Here is a 15,053-nt window from a genome sequence, read left to right as displayed (position 1 = left end):
GGGTGTTTAACTCTATGTATGCAAAAGATCACGTCGATCCGTTGTGACATGATTCAGGGATAGACTAACACACAAACACTTTCGCATTTATAATATTAGTAGGATAGGGACTGCACCACACATTGCTACTTATATCTAGACCCCGGATGGATTCGAATCTTGTCGAGCTTACAACTAATTAGTCCATGTAACTCCGACGTTATTCCAACTATACTCACGTATTTAAGTAAGTATAGTAATAATCTATACTTATAATGGAAATTACTCACGATAGTTTAAACGCTAAAGTATTTAAAGGCTGACTCCAGCGCCTCCACCATTTAAATATTTTAAGCAAACTAAGGCCCCAAGCAGAAGAACCACTGGAACAAGTTGTGTCATGTGGCATAACCCGGAAAAAAAACTACTTTCAACTAAAGGTTGGCAGACGAAACAAACGGGCATATACACTCCCACCGATATATCACACCACCAAGTAGAGATTTCTTTTTTCGTGCCAACTGTACGTACGGTGAACACTATACAGAATCAATGTAGTGTTTGCACGGCGCTGTGTGTGCGTGTAGTGTAGTGAGCGTGTGTGCAGGCACGATGCGGCGCGACTACTACCGCGGCTCGCAGGACAACCTCGCCGAAAGGGCCGCTATGTATCGAGGTAAGTGAGTATATTAGGACGCAAGTCCACTGAAGCGGAGTGGAGCGATGATGCGTTCGGCAGACCAATTAGATCATGGGCTTTTCTTAACAATGACGTGATAAAAATTTTACAGGAAAATACTAATTTTATATGTCATCAAATATTTACAGCAGTCCTCTACTAAAATTACTATTTGGCCTCCGCTCCTCTCGGGTTCAGTGGACACGCACCCTTATGTTACAAATGCTAATTGTCCATAATATTATATTAAGAACTTTATTGTTTAGAGCTACTTTGCATGTATGTCTGCATTTTATACATTTACTCCAAACAGTCGAAACACTCAATTAACATTAAAATTAAACTAGGAGAAAAATCTATCAAAATCATAACAAAAAAACTAATTTCAAAACACATTCATTTTGTTTTACAACAGTAACTAAGTACAGGTAAAAACAAGAAAAAGACTGCGAAAATTTTGCCCAAATCCCAAAATTCTTTATGATCATTAAAAGGAGATTTTTCAGTTTGAACAATGTACCGGAACATTTCTTGCAATTTAATTGCTTGTAGTGGAACTATTCAAACGAATTGTCTATGGAGACAGATTGTGTTATTATCTTCCGTCGTTATCAATATCGTTAATTCTGTTGTACATTATCTCCAAACTACGAAAAATTGTCAGGTCTAAGAGTGAGATTTATAGAGCGCACTCTGCGTTTGCTGAGACTTAAGATAGAGTTAAAACGAGACAGATGCATATCTCTCACATAAATCTGTCTCGTTTTAACTCAAACTTAAGTCTAAACAAAGTCAGAGTGCGCTATATAAATCTTACCTTAAATCTATAGTGCTATTCTTTTTCGCAGGGAGCATTATGAAAGGGAGGGACTACTTTAGGCCTGTTATTTTAATTTAGAGATTGTAAAACAGAATTGCCAAATAAATTGCCCATTGTAAATGTATCTTCTGTGATTGCCATACAATTTTGTACTTTATGTGCTGTATCATAACGTTCAGATTCGCCAGTGGATGACCGAGGAGGTATGTCACCAAGCAGCGCGTCGAGCGGCGCGCTCGGTCGACGCGGCTCCTGCAAGACGTCACGAGGTTAGCACTACACTTGCCCCATATACCCCCTTTTTTACCCCCTACGAGCGTTTCCACAGTATACAGTTTGATAAACTTACAAATATAATTTTACAGCGATAGTGACATAGGCTGGAAAAGAGTTCAAACGTTTTTGGAATAAAATTAAAATTAAGCCCATTTGATTTCACCCAAAAGCTAAAAGCTATGACCGGCTTAAAAACAGTACTATATTTTCCTTTGACGTGAAAATGGTACACACTACGTACCCTTTACATACATTATATTATTGTCGCCATACCACAAAATAAGTTAAAAAATTATTAGGAATAACTAAATAGAATGTTTAGGTTTTACAAAACTTAACCTTACCTGCTTATTCATCTTGTTAACTTTGATAAGTCTGATAAGTACCAATGTCTACTTCATATTTAGGGTTCATACCAAGAGGGTGTCAATAGTACTTATTATTTAGCCTTCGCTATCCGTCCGTCTGCCTGTCTGTCTGTCCATCTGTTCGTGTGTCTTCTCTCAGCGGGTTGTACCTATCTCATGAACCTTAATAGAGAGTTGAAATTATTACAGAGTGGGTACCTATTTCTATTGCCGCTATAACAACAATAATACAAAAGTACATAATCTGTGCGATGGTGCGGAACCCTTTGTGTGTGAGTCCAACTCGCACCGGTTTCTTGATTTGAAGATCAAACCTATCTTTTTCGCACAATATTGACTAGACTTTTAATGTCTTGCAACATTGGTTCTGTTGTGGAATCGCTCCATATCCCATTCCTATCCATTTTGAACCCCCTATTTCATACGTGTTTGATGATGCCAGCTTATTTCCGAGCTGTTGCTACTAACCACGAGCGCTTTTGCTGTTAGATTGATTCCACTCGAAAAAAGTAATATTCAATGGTCACATTGCTGTAGAAATATAAGTTCTAAACTGTTGCAAAGTAAACTGAACTTTATCTCAACTATGTTAGGTATAAATTTGTGTGAAGCTAAATGAAATAGTGACGCAAATGAAGCGCGTCGTTTTTGATTAGTTGAATTAATTCCACACAAATATGTATGGTACGTAGTGGAGATAAAGTTCAATTTACTTTCCAGCATTTAGTAAAAGACGCGTCACATCACTTATACCTTGAAACTTGTTTTAATAATTAATAAATGGTATAATTTCGAGTGGAAGTCTTTTATCTGGTAACTTATTTCGGATTTTAACAATTTTTTCTTCAGTGGATATTTAACAAAAAAAATCCGAAATGTGTTATCGATTTTACGAATTATTGTGATAAGGACATCGAGATATCTCTTCGAAAAGGTTTACGTTTTGTAATCGTTTAGTTTAAATATAATATGTCTTTGAGATATTTTTTTTGTCCTTTAAATATGAACAATGCAGTTTCTGGCAGGATGGCGAGAAAATGTATTGCGGTTCGACTAATTGTTTTAATATTTTTTGAGTGAATGAACTCGCGTTCAAGGATGGTCATATGGCTCAACCCCCTAGTCGGTACAGCTTTTTGATTTTTATTTGTAGACGCTTTGACCCCTTTTTATTTATATGTAATTTTTTTAAAGATTTATTTTATATGTGTATTGATTGATTACAGCATTGCATAGATTGGCTAGTACACTCCAAATGCAAAATTACGCTTGATATTTTTATATTATAATCCTTGTTGGTCGTATTAGTTAGTATGCAAACCTGAACTAAGACGACGGAGGTTTTCGAGTAGCTTTTCTTCCAAATTACGAAACTCCCTCTAGACCTTCCGCGCATTATGAGAATTGGTTCCAGTAATATAGTATACCATACATCGAAGTGTTGATCATGCGATTATCGATACTTCATATTCGCGATATGAGATTACTTTTGTTTGCTGTATAAGTATATATGGTGAAGCTCGCGACCCTGCTTGTGCGTATGCATGCCGGACGCGGTCCGCACGTGCCATGTCATGACATGTCCAGGAAACATTTCAGAGCGCGTGAATGATGAACCACAGTCGACACGTGGAAGGTCTAAATATTCCACTTACCAGAGTAACTTTAAGGCGGGGAGGAAATCTAGCTCTCTTATGAACTTGTGCGGTAAGACACGTTTACTACACACCTGTATCGGCTTGCAGTAGCGGCGGCTGCGGCTGCCCGCTTGTGGTGCGTTGGGTTCTTTATTTTTCGTTGCAGCACGCAGGGGGATGTTGAGACTGATTGATATGTACCAGCTGTACGACAATTTTTTTTGAAGCTTTGGAACGTTAATCCAAGGATTTTTACTCACTAGCACAAAATTCTATAGTTTTCGAAAACGGAATTCGATATCCATCCAGAATACAAGGTTAGCTCCCCTAGCGGAAATTATGTGAAAGGTGAGATGTTTAACGAGATGTTACCCTTTCTAAAGGTCCCAAAATCAAAGTATAGGCATCTATAATATTACGACCGTACTAAGTATATCAAATTTAATTTCATAATTGATTCTAAATTTCTAACACGTATTTCATACGATTCAATTATTTTAATAATAATTAATTAATGATCAAAAAATAACATTTTTTTTTGGTAAATGGCAAAAAAAAAATTTAAGGGTGCAATGGATAACATAGCTCTACAACGAAAAAACACAAGACAAAATTTAATATAATACCCTTAACGAAATTTACTATAACATCCCCCTGCTGCGTTACTGTCTTGTTGCACATTAAGGTTTATTTGGGTCTTTAGAGTATTCCTATTGGAGCTGCTATACGGTTGTGGTTTATTTCTGCAGGTAAATATGTTTTATTACTGTTTATTTGGTGCATGCTCCTTATTTATAATTTATGTTATCTATCTCTTCTCGTGGTGTTGGTATGACATCGTTTTGTGTATGTTGAATCGGTAACATTATACATTTAACATTTATAACTACAAATTTTAAAAAATCTTGGCGGTGTATACTTAAAAAAAAACTTAATGCGTTCTTATTTCATTTCATGACATAAATTGATAGTTGTTTAGTGATTCTAATAATAAAATTTATACAGTTTTCGTTACGAATATATTTAATAAAATTATTATAATATTACAACTAAGGAAATAAAATATTACTTACGTACGATCAATTTATCATTTATGTATTTCAGAAATGCCAACTCGGCACAAATTACTTTCACGTAAGATACTATAATTTAGTTTAGGAAAGTTTAACTAAATGATATCTTTATTATTACGTTATTCCATTACAGATTTACTTCTATTAATTTTGTAATAACTACAGACTGTTGATTAAGTTTTAAACAGTTTCTTGTGCTTTTTACATAGAGGCCTTTGAATTTATTTTGCGGTAGCTACATTCGGTTGTTCATGTGAATGGTCCCCACAGCTTCAAAAGCGTTTATAAAGACGCTCGCTAGATGTCTTAGAACAGGGGTCTCCAAACTACGGCCCGCGGGCCAAAATCAGACTAGCCTGCGACAGCGGGCTGAAAATACCCGATGTCCTGGCCTCCATAGTTTAATATGATTACATTTTACAAATATATGGAAGTCATACAAAAAAACATCGGTATCTAATCAATATTTTTTATTTAATAACTAATTAGGAAACAATAATAATTAGAAATTGAGTTATTGATATATTTGATAAAAGATAAAATAATATAAACTGTGATAAATGACAATATTAATCGGATTCATCACAGATTTGTTTTAAAAATATATATGTGGATGAAGTTTACTAGTCGAAATAAAATAATCAATTTTATTATTAGTAGAAGCGACTTCAATGCTTATGAATTGATGTGTCTTTGGACTTAGTGAAAGGTGAAAGCATCAGTGTGCTCTATGGTTGAAAAGTTTGGAGACCTCTTTCTTAGAATATTGTAGATGTTGTTTTTTATTTTGTTCATATGTTGTCTGTTATAAAACGCTTGAGGCATAAATCTTACAAATACTTCGTAAGAATTTGTGAGTTAAATATTGTAAGCTTAAAGTATTGATAGATAAATATGAGTTAGTTGCAACTTTTTTATATTGAGGGCCATTATTGAAATTACGTCATACATGTAACTTTTTCTTCGCTAATCTTACTGTTATGCTAGTTTTAATTATAAATATATTATACTAACTGGGAAACTAACACGTGGTCTTCGAATATTTCTCTGCAATCAAGTCCTTTTCTTATTTTCGTTGTCATAATAAGTAGCCATGTCTATATTTGCACAAAATTGTGTATTTTAACACATTGTTCTAAGTTTAATTTCGAATATCTTGTTTTCTAAATCTAAAATCTAATTCTTGCAGTCTCCTTCCGAGGTTTAGGTATATCTTTGATTGTTTGTAATTTCTAATAAGAGGAGTGAGAGTTAACCGTCATAAATTACTTGATTAATTTAATTTCAAAGAAAATCATCAATTAATTTTAAATTAGTACACAAGATAAAGTTCAAGAACGAATACCCGACTACGCATTACGACCACGGAAGAACAATGTAACGGACACGTTATTTATAACACCAAACTCATTTGTTTGTCATATGATATGTTCGCCATATTAGATATGCCACTATAAGAAGCAGTCAACCAAAATCAATGAATAAACAAAAAAAGTCTACTTAAATTTTTTCCATAGGACTCTTGACAGAAGTTACAAGTTACTCGTTTCTGTCTCATTCACTCATGAAAGAACAGAGAAAACACCTCTATCTGGTACTGTTTGGTATGCTCCTTTGGAAAATAATAAACTCTGCCAGCGTAGTGCGTTTCATACTTACGTTCGGTCTTCCACTTTTTGTGGGTTAAACGTCTGCTATGAAAATATATAGACTGCTACAATGATAAAATTCTGCCGTAGTCGGGTTAGAGAACAGTTAGATTAGGGGTGGTCGGCATTTAGCCGTGGTTGATTGCGGATGTGGGTTGAACATCGTACGGTGTAAGACAAGGCCGGTGGTGTGCAGACTCGGGGCTGGGTCGCGCGACGCCGCCGCGCCGCGCCGCGTCGCCCGGCCTGCGCGCGCTCGCGTCGCCCGCGTCGGGCCCCGGCTCGCTGCCCGGCGCCATCGGCAAGCGGCGCCCGCACGACGACAACTCCGACGTGTCCTCCACTCACTCCTCCATCATGGACTACTCCGGTGAGTGCTCACCCTGACATCACTTACACACATTCCATGCGCAGTCTTATTGTCTTTGGTTGCGGATACGTACAACGTATGTGTACTAGTTAGGTACTTGTAGAGTTAGTTTAATTTTTATGCGTTTTCAAGCATTGAGTGATACAGTAGTTGTTTCGTATTATTTTGCCTATCAAATATTTCTAAAAGGCTGTTTTTATTGATTTTTTTTTGTAAACGTGAAATAGTAGAGAGTACATCTCTGATATTGAAACTTTTTACAGATTAAAATGTACTTATTCCAAAATTTCGGTAAAAAATTAGAACGAAAGCAACTGTGTCAATTCACTTTGAAATAAATGGAAAACTACAAATTGAAGTGTTAGGTATCACGGAATATGGGAGATTCAAAGAAAATAACTTAATAACATTAACTTTGTTGTAAGAAAGCTTACACGCAATATTGACCTGACTTATTTATTTATTCACCCAAAGCGACCTGTCGAGAACGACGTAAAGGTTTAATTTAAACTTTACTACTCTGGTAGTTAGGTTCACAATCGCATTCTGTACTGAACACATTGTCACGTATAACCGCAGGGCCACAGCTTTGATTTCCGGCGACATTGTGCCAAAAATAGTAATGACAATTACCCACTGCTAGTACACAAGTTGAATGGTAACATATGGCTGGAGCTAATAAAGAAACGAATCGAAAGCGGTGGCACCAATCATTCCCTCTCACTCGCACATTCGTGTGTGAGAGAGAGGGAATGCTTAACGCCGCCATTTTCGATTCGTTTCTTTATTAACACGAGTTATGCCATGTGCGATTGTGAGCAAATTGTAATTATTTATTATTAAGACAATAAATGCATAGACTAGGATCAGTTTTAGGTTTATGATATAACTATGATCCTATACAACCGGAAATCAGCAGCGGTATTTTTCAGTATGGAAAATGCGAATAAATTCACCAGTACGTGCCGACCTCTATACTGGCGTCATCCTTCGGCAACTATCAATGCGCCTGATGGTATCGACTCGTGCTGCTGACATTTATCGCGTTCTTGTGTCTATTGAAAAATGCTTTGCGTGCTGATTTTGCGGGTTGTCTTGTATGTTATCTGTTTAAAACAGGCTTCGATACAGTTCGCGCGGTGTCTTGTTGTCTATACATTTATTTCTGTTCTGTCGAAGTTCGATTATTACTATCGAAGTTCGCAAGAAGTTGCCGCTTATGTTACAAGGTCGTGGCTCTACGTAAAACGTAGTTTAAACCAAGTTTGCACAAAGTTGTCGCTTATGTTTCAAGTTCGTGGCCCTGCGTGAAACGTAGTTTAAACCAACCTAGCGATGTCATGCCAACAACCTCGATAGATTTTATTTAAGGCATGGTTTGATACGAGTTTGTTTTGAACGTTGTTCTAATATTCTAACAGAAATGTCCCTAGTGATAGTTTTCGCTTAACATTGCTTACTCACTGATATTTGAAGTACTTAACACAATCATAGCACTCCATATATTTTGTTGGGTAGTTGACTGATAACTGTAAAAAAATTAACTTTTTATAAATAGAAAACCATAAAGAAAAGGCTTAGTTGAAATTCGTTTTCGCTCTTTAACTATTTTTTTTTTACCATTTAAGAGAATCTTCAAATGAAATTAAGCAAATAAATTAAAATTCATAATCATACCTAATTATTAATTTAAATTAATTCTGGAGCTCAATAAATGTCAGCTATCCAATTCATTATTCTCATGAAAAGTCTAACTCACCTTGTACAATTAAAATTATAGATATTATTCCTATAAAAGTTCATTTTGAATAGATTGCATTTATAAAAGTATTTTAGGTCTCGTTCAAATGTAATTTTACACATAATTTCAAAATATAGTTATAACTCACTTTAAATAAACAATTCACGCATTTAAAAAACGGGGAATTCTAAGCTCCGGTTACACTATAAAAAGCTTTCAGCCAAATCACGTATTTCTCTACAAATTCACTTAAAACGTCACCGAATAAGAATAATTGGAAACTGTTGTTATTACCCCATCCAAAGCAACGCCTTCTCTGAAAAGAATTTCGGAACGCTGCTCAATCAATTTCGAGTGCGCCTCTATAAGTAAGTAGGGGTAAGTGAAACGGGGATAGATGAGATTTTTGTCAACTCCAGTAAAAAGATACTTGCCGAAACAATAACTTGACTTATAAGTGCTATGAATTGATCACAGTAAAAATATAATTTTTTCATTGAGTAAAGCTATATTTTTCTGAACACGAATTTGAATGAGCAAAGTTCCGCATATTTTTTCGGTAAAGGGTGTGGACTGTTAGCTTTTCAACGGGGTTTATTTAGGGCATGTTTCACAACCGCCAGATAAACTTTGTCTAACGAATGTACATTTGATGTGATTTCGTATTCAAAATGCCTTTATCCGTTAGATAAAGTTTATCTGGAAGTTGTGAAACAGGCCGATAATGTTGTATATTATAACAGGTCCGCGATTATACAAGCAACCGGCGACGAAATCGAATAGAGGGATAATGTTGAACGCGGTGGAGTACTGCGTGTTTCCGGGCGCGGTGAACGCGGAGGCCAAGCGGCGGGTGTTGGAGGAGATAGCGCGCTCGGAGAGCAAGCACTTCCTCGTGCTGTTCCGAGACGCGGGCTGCCAGTTCCGCGCGCTGTACAGCTACTGCCCCGACACCGACACCGTCGCCAAGCTGTACGGCACGGGGCCCAAGCACGTCAACGATCGCATGTTCGACAAGTTCTTCAAGTGAGTATCCATTGTAGTGGATGTTGGAACATCACTAGTAGGATTAGTGCCAATGATTAATTGTGGGGCAATTGCCCCATCAATCAATCAATGACAAAATCTGTCAAATCGCAGTCTGGCATTACAGTACAACAGAAGTCAGAATGCATATTTGGTTTTATGCGTGAAATCTGCTCCGCATGATGATGTCAGCGTCTTCATCCACGTGGATTAATTTTTTTTTTGATGTCATGGAATCTTTGATTTTTACGTCCACCATCAGCAATTTCGTACAAAAAATGATTGAAAAATAAACGATTTATTTATAATTGTTATCTCTAAATTTCGTCAATGGACCGTGAAAAGTTAATTTACGAACAGACAGATGAATAGACTTGATACTAACGAGTGTATAATATTAATATAGATATCGCTATTTCATTATTAAATCAATTTTTTATTTTATTTTTTATTTTTCAGATACAATTCGGGCAGCAAATGCTTCTCGCAAGTCCACACGAAGCACCTCACGGTGACGATAGACGCGTTCACGATACACAACTCTCTGTGGCAGGGCAAGAAGGTGCAGCTTCCGAGCAAGAAAGACATGGCGCTCGTCATCTAAACCTCGAGCCTAGCGCTCCGTGACGTCACACGACGACCGTGACGCGGCGATGACGTCATCGCTGCGATCGAGCGGTCCGACGACGTAACTAATTTTAAAATAAAGGAATCCACGTTATCTAGTCGCCGGCGGCAGTCGAGTCAAGCCTTGCTACTCTTCAGTTAGGACGCTTCGGTAGAGCCAGTGTTTATATCGGTTAGTGCGTTTCAGCTCGCTAATGTTGTACGTTCAGGTTGTTGGCTGCATTTAACTTAGTCTTAATGACGGATTAAATAAGGAACGAGATGTTAATCTGTGCCACTAAGACGGTCCGAGAATGTAGTCGACCGAAGTGGTTGGTGCGAGGCGGCGAGAAACGACGCACGGAACGTTGTCGCCGCGAGTGTGTCATATTGTACAGTTAGGGTGCGCTTCTAGTGAAGCGGAGTGGAGACGTGTTTTCGACCAATCATTCTTGATTACTAGCTTTTGCCCACATTTTTATACTTGATACCTATGTTACTTCTGGATATAATAGCTTTATAATGGTGAAATAATTATTAAAATCGGATCAGTAGTTTCAGAGTTTATCGATTACAAACAACAAACATAATATGACTTGACGACAAGATATACCCGACGAGATTTATTCAGACTATGATATCACCGCACAAGACTTGAAATCTACATTCTACAGTCATAACGATAACTAACAAAAATATTAGTATAGATTATCCGATGACAATTTAATCAGATTATTGATAGTTGAAATTATCATTTTATCTAGTCTCAATAAGCTGATTGGTCGAAAATACGTATCCCCTCCTTTAGAAACACATTCTTGGAGAGGATGGGATGGACGGAAACTCGAATCTGGTAGACGAGACGCGGTGCCGGCGACCTGACTAGAGGATCCTATAGATCCCTAATTTTTTATTAGCTTCGTATTTAGAGGCGTCGTTTATCGATTTTAACGTGTTTTAGCGTAATCATTGCTTAAGTTAATTGCATTGGCTTTAATAAATGTATGTTAAAATATTATGCAGAATGCTCTAGTTGGGTCGTCGGAGTGGTTGTGTAGCGAATGGTCCGAAATGCGTGTCGTTTTGATTTACACTCGAGCTATGTTCACTGTTGATTACTTTGCGGCTTATTCAAGTGGTTCGTATTAAGTCACCGAGAAATTCGTGAGCTATATAACTTTCTTACAGTTAAATAATGTGATAGCTGCTAGCTAAATGTGAAATTGACATCAACTTTTATTATGATATGAAAATAAAAATTATGTTATTTTGGCTTAACTTTCCATACGATCTGTTGAAATTATGTTTTTTTATTCAGTAGTAGCCAGTTGTTTTATACTGTCTGTCACACTCGTGTACAAATATGAGCGATATGTTCGGAGAATTAATTTAGTATTTAAAATAATATTTTTATAAGATACTAGCCAATGTCCGGCATGCGTTGCAATGCGACTCGCGCGCCACCTGTACGTTGATGGTACTATGTCAGAAACCTCGCAAGTGTCGACACCAACTGTACAAAGTTTCAACTCAATAGGATGAACGATACGCGAACGCATACGTAACGAAAAGACAGACGGACTAACATTAATTTTTATATATAAGATTAATATTCATGGTTGTGTTTGTAATACATGGTTTGTATTCAGAACTGTACCATACTTTATGATAACAATAACGAGCTGTTCTCTCTTTTATTTAATTTCTTTATTTTGACTATTTTCTATATCTGAAAATATCCTCAATTTTAGTTAATATACGCCTAATTTTAATATTTCTAGTCTAATATTTTAATGGTTTTCGATACATCTGTACACGAGTGTGGTGATGCGCGCCGATGTATGTGTGTGTGTGTTTAGTTCGACGCGAGGGTGTCCGTGTGTGCGGTTTGCCATATGTATTAGTGAGAGGGTCGATACGTTCCATTATATTTGTCTCAAACGACGTAACAGCAATGCGAAGCGGGTATTCGCTGGGGCTCGATTGCGGAGCAGCTGCATCAATCATTATATTACAATCTCAATCGTTGTGATTGGCTGAATTTATGGTATTCTTGTTGCAACAATACATTGTGACCAATCAAGAGCGAGCGTCAACCAATCAGAAGTGATTGCGATCGTGACAATGTAGCTGTCATTATACCGCAATCGATCCCGAGAACACCTGACGACTCTCGCGATCGCGATGAGCTCACTTTTGACGTTTGCGTTTTATATTCACTGCCATTTTTATTATAATACTCAATTTAATATAATAGATGAAGTTATAGTGACCTTATGAAGACGTTGTTCGGAGTTTTATTATATATTTTATTAATCCGGGGATACTTGGTCCTTTCTAAAAGAGGGGGTGAAATATAACACTGGAATTCATAGTCAAGATAGGGGCTTCTTTAGGGAATCATTCAGACGACATATTGTATTCAACCTTTATACGTTGCATTTAGTTTGAATATGACACAAATATCGTCTCACTGGTCCCACAAAGAAGAACCTATCTTGTCTATGACATTTCAGTGTAAGGCCTCATTCGCACGACCGTTAAAAAAGCGCTTCGTTAAAACCCGGCGTTGCGCTGAAAATACAAAGTGCGCGTTAAAAAGCGTTGACGTGTGAATAGATACTTGGGAATGCATTTGTTCTATTTGAACGCTTTTTTAACGGTCGTTAAAAAAGCTCTCGTGCGAATGAGGCCTTAGTCTACCTTTGAACTCAGCGCTGGATACGCGTCAAACGTCAAAATATTCCCGATCGCGCGAGAGTCGGAATTGTCGCGAGCTTCGTATCTCGTAAGGAATAACAAATTCACAAACTAATCTTTGCTTACTCGTAATATTTAACTTGTTAGTAATTATTTCAATTGACTGGAGTTATGATTAAGATAATGAGTATTCGTTAAAATTTGACCTTCATTTTAGTTGATTCAGATGCAATTTTTTACTGCTTGTATAGCTAAAGTAAGACGAGGCACACTTTACGTGGTAATTGTACTGCCTTATTCTGTAAATAATTGTTTTCTTTTTGTATACAGCTATTTATTAAAACGATGTTAAACGAAAAATTGATGAGTATCATTTTTCATTGTTCAATGATTGGTCATCAGTTTATTTACTACCGATAGTGTATGGTATGCAAATATATTGTATTATTAAAAAGCATAACGAAATAATATTGAATTTCATATTAACTGACTTCGTTTTATTTTTGATATCCCTAACTGCCAGCGCAGACGAGGGACTTGTCCGCGGAGGAAAATAATAATAGTACGGCAGAACGTCGCAATAAAAGATGACGTACTTTTGTCCTTCGGGGACAATAGCCTCTCGTCTGCGCAGGCGCTAAAAATAAAATAAAATCAGTCATAGGAATAACGACGACTATTCCGTCAATGATTGATGGTGTTCTTAGTGGACTGCCAGTTAAATGGCAATGTGAAGCGTCCAGGCTCGCACCGAATTTGGAACGTACGCTTCTTCGTCCACTGGGGAACATTTGGAAAATTACCCTTGAAAGCTATACTATTTTGGATAACCGATTTTCCTACATGGAGTTAAATTTTCTTGCTAAGTATATGAATCAGTTTGTTTTTGATTTGGTTTTTATTGTACACAATCTCTAAACTAGAATGATAGGTTTAAATCTCTAAACTAAAATAATAGATTTAAATGTATTGCTATCCCTTTCATAATACCGTCTGCGGAAAACAATAGCACTACATTTAGAGTTGTCAATTTAGAGATTGTGTACAGCATAATTAGTAACAGCTTAAAACAAGCAATTAAATAAACCGAGAACATGGTAATCTGTGCTATGGTATTAGAACAAGATAGGTAGGGTACCATTTTCAATAAACTCATTGAAAATGGTACCCAAGGCCAAGCGGAGTCCAGTCTGAACTTTAAAGACAGAAATAGTTTTAAGGCATAAGGCATAAGGCAGAATAAGTTTTAAGGCAAGCCGCATGATCAGAAAATATTAAGTAGGTAAGTAAGAAGTCTGCCAATCCGCACTTGGCCAGCACGGTGGACTATGGCCAAACCCTTCTCACACTGAGAGGAGACCCGTGTTACGTTGTGACCCGGCGATGGGTTAATCATGATAAGGATTAAGTAGGTATCTGTCAAAAAAAATTTAAGTCGTCCCAGAATGCACTCTGCTCTACATTTTATATGCACCCAGCACTGTAACAGTACTGAGTGTGTACTTATATATAATGACAATGAAAGGGAGTGGGGATTTCTGACAGATAATTTCTGATAATAATATGCGGCCGGCCTTATAGGGCAGAGGAAGAGAAGAAACGAAAGAATAACAGAACACAAGTGACAATCATGTTTTTATTCTTTTAAAATAATTATTTGGTATTTACATTTTTTTAATCGTATTTTTTTCTATTAATCTATACAACTAAAATATTAAATTGCAATTACATTAATTATAATCAACAATCACGCACGTAAAATCAATGACTGAGCATAGGTAGGTACTATTTGAATATTTAAATAGGTAATAATTAATCATAAAAAATAGTAGCCTTATTATAATTTGAGAAAATATTGCTTAGCATATGTATTAAAAGAGGCGCTTAAAAACACTTTAAACAATATCAGAGTAATAAAAAATACAGTGAGGCTTTTAATAAGCAGAAGGCAGTTGTCCGACCGTCGACGATTAGCGAGTAACGAATTGAGCTAAAAACTAGAAACGAGTTGGCCAGCAACGAGAAGTGTTAAACAAGTTGAGAGTTTTATCCCTGGGCTATGAGACAGCGTGACGGGCGAGTAATCTCCTGCCATACATTAATTAACCCCTACACAATCGGCCGTTTTG

At 36.7% G+C, this 15,053-nt stretch overlaps 1 protein-coding gene across 14 annotated transcripts in view; it reads left to right on the top strand.

Annotated features, from left to right (window-relative positions):
- The window catches only part of LOC123865760 (patronin), a 110,462-nt gene extending 97,052 nt beyond the window's left edge, over positions 1 to 13,410 (top strand). For 7 of the 14 annotated variants that reach the window (XM_045907008.1, XM_045907053.1, XM_045907030.1 and 4 more), the window contains 6 exons: positions 587 to 655; positions 1,658 to 1,747; positions 3,722 to 3,829; positions 6,678 to 6,851; positions 9,336 to 9,618; positions 10,078 to 13,410. In XM_045907008.1, coding sequence (XP_045762964.1) covers positions 587 to 655; positions 1,658 to 1,747; positions 3,722 to 3,829; positions 6,678 to 6,851; positions 9,336 to 9,618; positions 10,078 to 10,222 — 869 coding nt within the window. In that variant the 3' untranslated portion in view covers positions 10,223 to 13,410. The remainder of the gene's footprint in view (positions 1 to 586; positions 656 to 1,657; positions 1,748 to 3,721; positions 3,830 to 6,677; positions 6,852 to 9,335; positions 9,619 to 10,077) is intronic. The other 7 variants (XM_045907038.1, XM_045907016.1, XM_045907045.1 and 4 more) reach the window with 6 other exon arrangements.
- The last annotated feature ends 1,643 nt before the right edge of the window (positions 13,411 to 15,053 follow it).

This window comes from Maniola jurtina, chromosome 1, assembly GCF_905333055.1.
Source record: "Maniola jurtina chromosome 1, ilManJurt1.1, whole genome shotgun sequence".
Taxonomy (NCBI): domain Eukaryota; kingdom Metazoa; phylum Arthropoda; class Insecta; order Lepidoptera; family Nymphalidae; genus Maniola; species Maniola jurtina.
The sequence above is the reverse complement of the archived record's forward strand: the minus strand, read 5'-3'. Positions and strand labels throughout refer to the sequence as shown.